General features: G+C 39.9%; 1 protein-coding gene across 9 annotated transcripts in view; it reads left to right on the top strand.

Annotated features, from left to right (window-relative positions):
* Nucleotides 1-12898, top strand: part of LOC119812779 (solute carrier family 22 member 19-like) — a 43257-nt gene that overhangs the window by 7734 nt on the left and 22625 nt on the right. The window contains exons 2-4 of one of the 9 annotated variants that reach the window (XM_038327728.1): nt 6762-6807; nt 8230-8440; nt 9443-9546. In XM_038327728.1, coding sequence (XP_038183656.1) covers nt 6762-6807; nt 8230-8440; nt 9443-9546 — 361 coding nt within the window. Of the gene's footprint in view, nt 1-5277; nt 6808-7131; nt 7554-7580; nt 8441-9442; nt 9547-12898 lie in introns of those variants that run through there. The other 8 variants (XM_038327760.1, XM_038327719.2, XM_038327745.2 and 5 more) reach the window with 8 other exon arrangements.

Genomic DNA, 12898 nt, shown 5'->3' with positions numbered 1-12898 from the left:
AACATCAGAAAAAGTATATGGCTCCAAGTACCCTAAGGTTTTCAAGGAATATACATGGGATCCCATATGTATGACTGATATAAAGGAAATTAAACAAGCAATTGTAGCTTACAGATTACATTCGTCTTTTGTTAGGGAAATGGTCAAAACGTGGGCTTTCAGTAGCAAAGCCACACTTCAAGATTGGGCTCAGTTCATCTCAACAGTCCTAGAAAGTGGAGGTGCTTTTTAAAAGAGGAGGCGAGAATTTTAGAACAAAAAGAAAAAGGACTTGAGATTTCCCTAGGTTAAATTATACATGAAGGACTTTATTCTGATCCTCAGAATTAAGCTCTTTATGATGACCGCACCTTGTCCCTATGTACCACAGCAGCTTTAAAGGCTTGGGACAGGATTCAGGAACCAAGAAAGAAAATAATCATATCTTAGGGTTAAACAGGGTCAGAGAGAACCTTTTAGTGACTTTTTGCAAAGACTAACTAGGGCTGTACAAATAGGGGTAACTGACACAGAAGCTAGACGTATAATAATTGAATTTTTGGCTTATGAGAATGCCAACATTGAGTGCAAATGGATGCTTGGGCCTTTAAAGATCAGATCAGCACTCATGGATGAATGGGTCTTGCATACAATAAATGTCGAGACACTTGACTACGGTACGGAAGCCTGGGTAGGAGGAGCAATTTCCAGTGGTAAGAGATAATATCATAATACCAGATATTTTAATTATGGTAGAATGGGACATTTTAAAAGGGATTGTAGACATCCCTAGGAATAATGCCTACTCTGGGAATGGCAGAAATAGGAGGACTCACCCTCCAGATATATGTAGGAGGTGTGGCAAAGGTCAACATTGGACCAATGAATGTAGGTCAATGACAGATAGACAAGGCAACCTGATACCATCAGGAAACACTGTGGGGGGCCTCTCGCAGGCCCCCATGATGAATGTGGCCCAGTCATACCCAGTTACTGTGGAGAACATGTCTTGCCAGGAAAATTAATAAATCCAATGCCTGTTCTAAGAATCAATACTGGTCTGAATGATAGCTTAAGTGTGGGGGATAAGTCAAAAACTCCAGCAGGACAGAGGAAATGTATATTTTGGCAGACTTTTATAAATGATTAAAGACTGAAGCTAAGAGTTTGTATAAATGGCAATTTTATTGAAGGCTTGTTAGACACAGGTGCAAATTAAGTATCATTACTCCAGAATCTTGGCATCTGAATTGGCCTCTTCAAGAAGTAGATGTTCAGTTCCTGGGAAATGGAACCCTATCTTGGGTAAAACAAAGCACGAGATAGGTTGAATGCATAGGGCCAGAGGGCAAATAGAAAGAGTTAAGGCCATATATAGCCAATGTTGCAGTGAATTTGTGGGGTTGTGATCTATTGCAGCAATGGAATACCCAGATTAACATTCCTGCAGCCCCAAAAACCTATGTTTCATAGGAAAATACTAGAAGATAATACAGACGATGGACACCAGCCATTCGGGCTGTACACAAACATAAAGCAATTGATAAACCTTCAGAGGTACCAACAACCATACCTTTAAAATGGTTAACTGAAATACCAATATGGGTTAAGCAGTGGCCTCTAGCTGAGGAAAAGTTGAAGGCTTTAGAACAGCTGGTACAAGAGCATATTAGATGCTCGACATATAGAAGAATCTACCAGCCCTTGGAATTCTCCTATATTTGTTGTTAAAAAGAAATCTGGAAAATGGAGAATGGTGACAGATCTAAGGGCTATCAACAAGGTATTCAACCTATGGGCCCCCTATAGTCTGGAGTTCCTCTACCTTCTCTGTTACCAAAGGGATGGCCTCTCATAGTTATTGATTTAAAGGATTGTTTCTTCACTAAACCATTACAAGAAAAGAATAAAGAAAATTTGCCTTCACAGTGCCTACTTATAATAATTCTCAGCCTACTAGAAGATATCAATGGACCATCCTCTCACAGAGAATGCTCAATAGCCCCACCCTGTGCCAATACTTTGGCAGCCAGCCATTGGAAATAATACATAAGCAATTTCCTAGGTCTATAATCTACCATTACATGGATGACATTTTTTATCTGATTCAAATATAGATACTTTAGAATGGATGTTTGGAGAAGTAAAGAAAGTCTTGCCTAAAAGGGGATTACAAATTGCTCCTGAAAAGATTCAAAGAGGAGATTCTGTTATTTGCCTAGGTTACAGAACAGGCTTACAGAAAATTAGAACAAAAAAAGGCACAAATTAGGAGAGACTGGTTGCAGACTCTTAATGACTTTCAAAGATTATTGGGAGACATTTCCAGTATATAACCAGCTTTTGGGATAACACCTGATCTTATAATTCATTTAAACAAAACGTTAGATGGTGATAAAAACTTGAATACTCCCAGAGAATTAACAGCTGAAGTGGAATAGGAATTGGTGATTGTTGAGGAGAAATTACAGGAGTCACATGTAGATAGGGTGAATCCAAATCTTAATTGTATTCTAGTCATATTGCTTTCCAGAATTTCTCCTATCAGAATTTTAATGCAGAGGGATGATATTATCTTAGAATGGATCTTTTTATCACATAAAACAAGTAAAAAATTAAAAAACTTATATGGAAAAAGTCTTTGAATTGATTATAAAAGGGAAATTGAGACTTCATCAATTAGCAAGTATAGACCCAGCATAGATTATAGTGCCTTTTACTGTTGATGAATTTAAAAAGTTATGGGAAGACAATGAACCCTGGCAAAGGGTGTGTGCTATTTTTTTGAGAAATTAATAGCAATTATCCAAAAAGCGATAGACTTAACCTTATAACGAGAACTTCTTGAATTTTTCCCCTAGTTGTACACGATGCACCAATAATTGGAGCCTGTACATTTTATACAGATGCAAATAAATCAGGGAAGGCAGGTTATAAATCAGAAGAATTAAATAAGGTGAAACAAAGCCCTTATAATTCTGTCCAGAAGGCAGAATTATATGCTATTCTTATGGCACTAAGGGATTTTTAAAAACCTCTAATATAGTTACTGAGTCAGAATATGCTGAAAGAGTTGTCTTACATATTGAAACTGCTGAATTTATACAAGATTATACAGAATTGACCTCATTGTTCATCCAGGTGCAAGACATTATCAGGAATAGGCTTTGTTGTATGTACATATTATACATCTGATCCCATACAGGTCAGCCAGGTCCTCTAGCACAAGGTAATGCAGAAATTGATCAATTATTGATTGGAAGTGTGTTGCAGTCCTCTGAATTTCATAAAAAACATCATGTCAATAGCAAAGGTTTAAAGAAAGAGTTTTCTATTACATGGCAACAAGCTAAGAAGATTATAAAAAGGTGTCCTACTTGTTCTTTCTATAATCAAACACTATTGCCTGCAGGAAGTAGCCCAAAGAGTACTCAGAGGAATGAGATCTGGCAGATGAATGTGTTCCACTTTATGGGATTTGGTAAATTAAAATATGTACACAACACCATAAACACATATTCAGGTTTTCAATGGGCAAATGCCTTGAGCTCAGAAAAGGCTGATTCAGTAATCACACATTTATTAGAAGTTATGACCATCATGGACATTCCTGTACAAATAAAGACAGACAATGGTCCAGCATATGTATCTAAGAAAATGAAATGTTTTTTGTTTTTAATATAAAAGCACATTACAGGTATACCAAGTAATCCTTCAGGTCGGGCAGTTATAGAAAGGTCAAATTGCACTATAAAGGATATGCTGAACAAACAGAAAGGGATGGAAAATACCCCCAGAAATCGATTGCATAATGCTTCATTAACCTTGAATTTTCTTAATGCTAATGAGAAAGGGACAACAGCAGCAGAGAGACATTGGATAATAGAGAAGTCTTCTGAATTAAATCAACCATTTTATTTCAAGGATGTGTGACCTCACAATGGAAACCAGGAGATGTGCTACATTGAGGTAGGGGTTTTGCTCTTGTTTCCACAGGAGAAGAAAAATTATGGATACCATCAAAATTAATAAAGATTTGTTTTGAAAAGGTGAAACCTATTGAAATAGAGGAATGACAGCTCATCCACAATGTTGGCAACCATACAGGAAAGCCATATAGGGTTGGTGCAGGGTTCTGCTCTTACCTTTGCAGGAAAATTACACATCATCAAAAATTCAAGAGACAGTAGACATTTGAATGCTGACAGAACAAGAATTAACTATCCACTAAGGATCACTTAGAAAATGGAATATGGATTTTTTATAAAGGTACTGGTTATACTTACCTTCACACACACACACACACATACACACACACACATATGAAGTTGAACAATGGCTCTATACTTCTCTAAATCCAAGCTTGTTGTTAAAAGGAACATTCAGAGTTTCTGTCTCATATCAGGAGCCATCTGGTATGGGACAGAAGGAAGATTTTAGGAAAAAAAATACTTTCTCCATGCCTATTTTGTCTATATCATATTCTTCATTGTATATATGTTTATATGAATGATGTTTATTTCCTAAAGATCCTTTTCCTGCAGTAATCTTTGAATGTAATTTAATGGGGAGAGCATGTCCCAGCTCCCATATGTAGCAGAACTTGGCAGCTTTGACCACATGGTTTGGGGATCTTGTCATGACAGAGACTGTACTAGAATATTTTGAGATTTCTATTGCAAATGGAATTAATCCAAAAATCTTCAATTTAGCATCAGACAGATTCTTCAGACAAGGGCAAGAGACAGTCACTTCCTTCACCAAAATATTACAAGAATGATTTCTAGGCAACACATTCAAATTCGTCTCTGAAACCTCTTGAGTCAGCTCATAACATTTCCAAACAGCAGCACCATTCTCTTCCTTACTCCTACTAGTATGGCCCATTAAGCAGTGCTTAAACAATTCCACTACTCTCTTAACCCAGAGAACAGAAGTCCATATTACTCCAAACAGAAGAAGAAGGAGGAGGAGGAGAAGGAGGAAGAAGAGGAGGAGGAGGAGGAGAAGGAGGAAGAAGAGGAGGAGGAGGAGGAGAAGGAGGAGGAGGGGGAGAAGAAGAAGAAGAAGAAGAAGAAGCAGAAGAAGAAGAAGAAGAAGAAGAAGAAGAAGAAGAAGAAGAAGAAGAAGAAGACGAAGAAGAAGAAGAAGAAGAAGAAGAAGAAGAAGAAGAAGAAGAAGAAGAAGAAGAAGAAGAAGAAGAAGAAGAAGAAGAAGAAGAAGAAGAAGAAGAAGTCAGGCCTATCACAGCAATACTCCCAGTCCCTGGTACCAACTTCTGCTTGGTTGTGCTTTTACCACTGTGAAGAGACACCATGTCTGATAAAGAAACTATTTAATTGAGGTGGCTTGTTTACACTGTCAGGGGTTCAGCCCATTACCATCATCATGGTGAGCATGGCGGTGTGCAGGCAGACTTGGTGTTGAAGCTAAGAGTGCCAGATCTTGCAGGCATCAGGAAGTCAACTGAATGTCACACTGAGTAAAGTCAGAAAAAACCTCAAAGACCACCCCCACAGTGACACACTTCCTCAGTCAAACCCACACTTTCTTATAATGCCACTCCCTTTGGGGGCCATTTTCTTTCAAACCACAACAGTGTCTGTATCAGTGTCAATAAAGACCTTCATTGACTCTGTCCTAATATGTTTCTTTTCCCCTGAGGAAAACAAAGCCAGAAGGAGTTACTGGCAATCATTCTAGGTCAGGCTATAGGTGCAGAGGACAGACGCCAGAAGGAAAGTTAAGGCTTTGAGATTGTCAGAAAAGAGGAAAGGGCATTCCAACCATACAGATTTGAGGTAGAAAAGGGGGCACAGATTAGAAAAGGGTAGATCCCTACCCCTAAGTCTATGCCTACTCCACTTTCAGGAAGGTGTGGGGTCTCTCACAGGAGAAAGACAGAGGCCAAGACTGACTCTGAGTCCAGAGCATGATAGGTGCTCAACCAGAACCAAAAGTGGCCAAGAAAGTGTGGATGGTGTGAGGAAATGGGATATTACCCAACAGATGGGATTCTGATGGTGACAGAGGGAGAGAGGAAGGAGATAGTGGTATAGATCCAGGGGAGGGAGTGGGGGTAGTAGGGATGGAGTAGATGGCAGAAGTGTATAGAGTTTAGTGGAAAAGGATGGAGGTGTCTGAGGTTGGAAAGAGGAGAATGAAACTGGAGAAGATTGGCCTGAGGATGAGAAAAGTAAACGTAGGTTTTAGGGAAAGGCAAGAGAAGCCAACAGATGGCCCTAGACTTCCAAAGTGGCAGGACAGGTGGCAAGAGGTGAGTGATAGGGAAGTTTTAGAAACCCAAACAGTAGGATAATCCCTAAAAGTGCAAATCATAAGCCTAGCTAATGAGTTTTGAACAAATTTCCAACTGTTTACCAATATAAGGGTACTGATCGGAGTGCACCAGGGTTGTTGTGAACTTGACCCAGACTGCCTTTGAAAGAGCTGGACCTAGAGATCTGGTAAATGGTCATCAAGTTTCATAGGAGAGCCAGTCAATCTCACAAAAAAAAAAGTGTGCATCCTTTTTTGTGAACAAACCCCCATAGTCTTGCCCAAAGCTTTGGGAGAAAAAAATTTAATTACATAATTCTTTATTGATTCTTTGGAAACTTCACATCTTGTACCCCAATCCTGCTCACCTTCCAGTCCCTCTATAACTGTTACTCACCCTGAAGCATCCCTGCTAAAGAAATCCCCCCAAAATTAATTAAAAACAAAAAATACCACACCCTTCCATCTTTCTCACCTCTCTAACACCTTTCCATCCATTCTAGTGTCATTTGGAGCTATGGTGTGTCACACAGTGCTGTGGCTTAAAAGGTAATGGCCCCCAAAGGGAATGGCACTATTAGGAGGTGTGGCCCTGTTGGTGTAGATATAATCTTGTTGGAGGAAGTATGTCACTGTGGAGGCAGGCTTTGAAGTCTCAAATGTGCTCAAGGTATTGCCCAATGTCTCAGTCGGCTTCCTTCTCCCTGCATATCAAGATGTAACAGCTCCTGCAACACCAGCTCTTCCTACATGCCACCATGTCACACCATGATTTTAATGGATTAAACCTCTGAAAATGTAAGCCCTCCCCAATTAAATGTTTTCTTTTATAAGAGTTGCCTTGATCAATGTGTCTCTTCACAGCAATAGAAATCCTGAGACCCATAGTATACCCTTTTGTCTAGTCAGTCCCACCCACTAATGTTCATTGCAATGAGTCCTTGGTCTTGACCAAGGCTTCTGTTACACCATCATCACTGGACCCTCATCAAAACTCCTCTTGTTGTTGCTCCCAAGTTGTGGAGATCCTGTGGCTATGGTTCTGCAGGACCACTCCTTCACACGCTCCAGAAGGTCATAGAGTAAGAGATGCTAGGGTTTGCAAACCTAAGACCCAGGAGATGGATCTCGATGGTAGCTGAGATTTTCAGTCTGGAATTCTGGGACAGTCTCCTCAGGTGAGAGAGGGTCAACTTTCATATACCATGGACTCAGATGGCTAGCCAGACTCCCTGCATTCACACACCCCTCCGTGGTAACAGGAGCCACAGACATCAACACAGACCCTGGATGTGGTAAGAGCATGGACAACCACATTTTACTTTCAAATCTGATGGTTTTCATTAACTCTTTCACACAAATTTAATACTAAGCAAAATACTAACTTTCATGAAGCAGAAAAATGAAAACCACTTTACTTTCAATTCTGGAAAATTGCAAATTCTGTAAATGACTGCCTGAAATAGTAAGTTAACTTGACTATTCTCAGGAACTTTGAAGATCAATGTCCAGAGTAGACACGGGGCAGTGCACTGACAAAATTTCTCACAAAGCAGATCATTAACAGATTCCATTACAGAAAGCAAATCATCTGACTGTTTCTCTTGGTGGCTCCAAAGTAATCAGCTCCCTACCTAACCCTGACTCAGAAGAGGGGCACATGAAAAAGAGTTTGGAATCATTGGAATCAACCCTTTTAGTGTGTCTTAGTGAAAAAGAAGTTTTAGAAACCTGGATATAATCATTTTTGCCTCCCACTGGACATAGGGATTCAGCCTAGATGGCCTTTCAGGACCTTCTTATTCATGTTGGCAACCTAGGGAGGTTCCAGATCCTTCAGATGGCTTTCCTTCTGATCTGCATTGGCATGGTGTTACCCCATTCTCTTTTGGAGAACTTTACTGCAGCCATTCCTGGTCATCGCTGCTGGGTTCCCATCCTTGACAATGACACTGTCTCTGTCAATGATAGTGGGATCCTGAGTCAAGATGACCTCCTGAGGATCTCAATCCCCCTGGATTCCAACCTGAGGCCAGAAAAGTGCCGTCGCTTTGTCCAACCACAGTGGCATCTCCTTTATCTGAATGGCAGCTTCTCCAGTGTGGCAGAGCCAGACACAGAGCCCTGTGTGGATGGTTGGGTGTATGACCGAAGCACCTTCCTCTCCACCACTGTGACCCAGGTCAGTCAATCCCTTTTCCCATCAAGTATTCATGATAGAACTTTATTAAAAGCCTAAAAAATGTACATTTTGAGAATAGCCTTAATTTTTAGTCATTATAATAATTTCTCAACTTATTATGAAACACATATTTAATGCATCTAGTTGTTGTTTTGAAAATATTAATAATTTATTCTCCTTGTCCTTTTATTATAGTGATGGCCATTGTTTAGGAAGTAATTTTTATGCCAAGTCAGGTTAAACAAATATTTCACATGGAACCTCATAAACATAACAAGTCAGTATCATTACCTTTAATTTCAAACTTAAGATATCTTGAAGATTACACAAAACTACAGAGGCTGACTTGGAATGTGGCTCAGTACCATAGTGATTGTGTAACATGTGTGAGGTCAAGGATTCAAACCCTAACACTACCCCCCAAAAAAGACTTATGTTACCTTCTTTATGGGCTAAAATGTGGCTAATGGCTAGCACACTTCACAAATGTTAAAAGTCCTCACCAATAAATAGATAGCTAGGTAAGTAAAGTCAGGGATCATCTCCACAGCTGAAGTAGTCATACGAGAGATTGTGCACTGACACACAAGATCCAGCAAATTCTTTAATAGTCTAAAATCACTGCATGATATTTCCATATCTTTGAACTCCTTTTATGGGAGGGAGGGATTCAAGACAGGGTTTCTCTGTGTAGCCCTGTCTGTCCTGAAACTCACTCCATAGACCAAGGTGGCGTCAAACTCAGAGATCTGCCTGCCTCTGCCTCCCAAGTGCTGGAATCAAAGGCATGTTCCATCATTGCCTAGCCATTTGAGAACTTCTTAGCTCAAGTTACAAGTCATTAATATAACAGAATTGCAGGAAAATTCCCAGAAATAGGTTTGTTTGCGCTAGATGGTGGAAGTCAGGGGATGATGAAGTGAAAGCTGGAGAGGCAGCTCATGTTGAAGAATCTGAACAAATTACATGACAGGTTATCATGCTGCTTTTCTTCTCTTTCAGTGGGACCTGGTATGTGGATCTCAGGCACTGAATTCAGTGGCTAAATTTATATTCATGATGGGCCTTCTTACAGGACATATCATAGGTGGACGTTTATCAGACAGGTGAGTAGCTGTGCTCTACAGCTAGCTCTCTCTGCTTGTGGGTGTTTTTATCATCTGTGAGTTGTTCATTCAGTAAGAAGTGGTCATTGTAGATTATTTTTCTCTATGTGTACCTTTGAGTCTAGAGATCACTGAACACAGATGGAAATGTTAAACGTTAAAAGTCCACGTACTGTGTGGACACAAAAGTAGCTATGCAAGATACCATTTAGAGAAGAGGCAAAACAATATGATTTAGAAAGATAAAGAGTTAACTATGAGAATGAGACCAATTTGCTTCACCATATAGAGTTCACCCTATTTGAATATTTAAATGAAATATTTAGCGGAAAACAGCATTGTCACTCTTGGTCTGGGTCACTAGGTCCCATACTTCTCAGACATTGCCCTAAGTAGTCATGATGACAGCAGAATATGAATTGTGCTTCAATAGCTCAAGCATGACACAGGAATATCCTTTGATTCAGGTGGCCCACAGGGAAAGGTACAACGCACATGCTGAGAATCCATGCCTGGTGCTGCCATTTTTGTTTCTGCCACAGGGAATTCTTACTTTTTAATTGAAAAGAAATTCTTTTCATACAATATTTTTTTATCAGGTTTGCCCCCCATTCCTACCAGATGCTCCCTACCAATCCAACTTTAGGTTATCTTTCTCTCTTTTTTTTCTCCCTCTCTTTAAAACAAATAAGAATACAAAAATAAAAAAACAAGAAACATGTACACAAACAAAACTCAAAAAGCATGAAAATGGAAATCAAAAAAGAAACAAGGAAAAGACCAATGAGACCCCAAAAAATGCCCAAACAAATCAAAATAAGATCAAAAGTCTGCAAAGATACCATTGAGTTAATTTTGTGTTGGCCAACTACTCCTGAGCCTGAGACCTACTCTGAAGTATTTCTAATCCTCCCAATGAGACCCCATTGACAAAAACTTACTTTTCGTTCACCAGTGAGTTTATATTTCAGACAGCTTCTTGGTTAAAGCTGGGAGCCTGTGTTCACTTCCCCTTCTCAGTGCTGGGATCTTGTCCAGTGTGAGTCTATACATGTTGTGTGCATGCTGCCACAGTCTCTGTGAGTTCATGTGTGCATCCATCCTTTTGTGTTTAGAAAACAGTTCGCTTCCTTGGAGACATCCTTCCCCTCTGGATCTTACAGTCTTTCCGCCTTTTTCACATAGTTCCCTGACCCCTGAGGGTAGGAGTCTGATGAAAATATTTCATTTAGGATTGAGGGCTCCAAAGTCTTTCACTCTTAGCACAATGTCCAGTTGTGGGTCTCTGTATTAATTCCTATCTATTGCAAGAAGTAGCTTCTATGAAAACTGAATAAAGTGCTGACCTATGGGTTTAGCAGTATGTCAGTTAGCTTCATGTTATTGTTTTGTTCCTTTCGTAGAAATAATAGTAGCAGATTTTCCCCTATTCCCATGACCTACCTAGTCTGAGGATCTTGGCCACTTTAGTATCCTTGGGTATGGCTTCAGCTTAAAGAATGGGTCTTAAATCCAATCATAAAGTAGTTGCTTAGTCCCTTAACACTTGTGTCACTGTGGCACCAACACATCCTGCAAACAGGTCATGGTCACAGATTATAAGATTTATAGCTGGGAGCTATTGATGATTGCCTGTCTCCTTGAATAACATGCAGAGAACCTTCTGGTACCATGAATGCTAATCCACAGTGGTGAAACTTCTAGTTAGGCACCAGTTTGATTTCTCCATGTTCACGGATATATGTTAGTGTAGCCTTCAGTAATATGGTCTTACCATTAGGTTGTGGAAAGTAACAAATAACCTTGGCAATAGTCTGTGATGTTTGCGGATTTCCATGGAATCTCTTTGCCAATAACTCAACAAAATATAAGCCATTCTTGGTATTGAAAGTTTTCCTTGGTGGAATGAGATATCTAGTTGAGACATTGCCTCTCTATTATTATTTGGTGACTCCATTTAGACTTTCATACCTGTATGTTTTTAGGAAGCCTTTACAGTAGTATGGCTCCATATATTTCAAATGCCCTTTAGTATTGGTTTTCTTTCCCCATATTCCCTCCTTTACCTTTCTCTCTCATCACCTTCTTTATTTAATCCTCACATTATAGTTTTCCTTTTGTGTAACTGGAGGTGTCTCTCCCACATACCAGTTCCTGAATAATCACTTGAGACTTAATATTAATTACAAATTGTTTGGCCTATTAGCTCAGGCTTATTATTAGCTAGTTCTTACAATTAAAATTAACCCATTTCTATTATTCTATATTTTTCCATGGAGCTTGTGGCTTGTTATCTCAATCTTGCTTCTCCATCAGCTGCTGGCATCTTTCTTGACTCTGCTTTCTTTCTCCCTACATCTCTGTGTGGATTTCCCACCTAGATATATTCTGCCCTGCCATAGGCCAAAGCATCTTCTTTTTTAAGCAATGGTAATAAAACATACAACATACAAAGAGATATCCCACATCACTTTTGTCTCTCAATGACAATATATTCTATTTTCCCTTCCTGAGGAGATCCTCTCTTCCTCCCTAGTCCTGACTGTGTACTCTGTGGCTATTGAGATTGTCATACATATGAAAAGGCTTGAAAGCTAACATCCACATTGTGGTGGTTTAAGTAAGAATGGCCTCCATAGGCTCATTGATTTCAATGTTTGGTCACTAGGGAGTGTCACTGTAAGGAGGTATTGTCTTGTTGAAGTAGTGGTGGCTTAAAGGAAGAAATGTGTCACTAGAGGCAAGTTTTGAAGTTTTAAATGCTCAAGCCAGGCCTAGTGTCTATCACTCTTCCTGTTGCCTTTTAATCCAATGTAAAACTTTCAACTATCTCCCCAGCACCATGTCTGCCTATATGCTGCCATGCTTCCCACCATGATGAGAATGGACTAAACCTCTGAACCCGTGAGCAAGCCCCAATTAAATGTATTCCTTTATAAGATTTTTTGTGGTCATGGCATCGCTTCACAGCAATAGAACATTAACTAAAGCACACATATAAAAGAAAATGCAAGGGACTATGAGGGTTACAGCTCTGGAGCTACAAAGATATCCTGACTTATCGGGAAGCCAGGATATACATGGAGCTGCAATAGTTTTCCAGGGACAAAGCTGCAATATGACAGCTCCAGAGGAATCAAGCCCCGATAGCACAACTCTGGAGGGGTAGACCTTCAATAGGACAGCTCTAGAGGTTGGAGCAGCAATAGGACAGCTCTGGAGGTTGGAGCAGCAATAGGACAGCTCAGCCCTGAAGGAAAGGTGTCATGACTTATTGGGGAGCCAGGCTACCTGGAGCTTGGGTGCAGTGGGGGATGGTCTCCCCGCAGGATATAGCAATCCTGCTTCTCTC

The sequence above is a fragment of the Arvicola amphibius genome, chromosome 1 (assembly GCF_903992535.2).
Source record: "Arvicola amphibius chromosome 1, mArvAmp1.2, whole genome shotgun sequence".
NCBI lineage: Eukaryota > Metazoa > Chordata > Mammalia > Rodentia > Cricetidae > Arvicola > Arvicola amphibius.
This window is presented reverse-complemented; position numbering and strand designations above follow the sequence as displayed.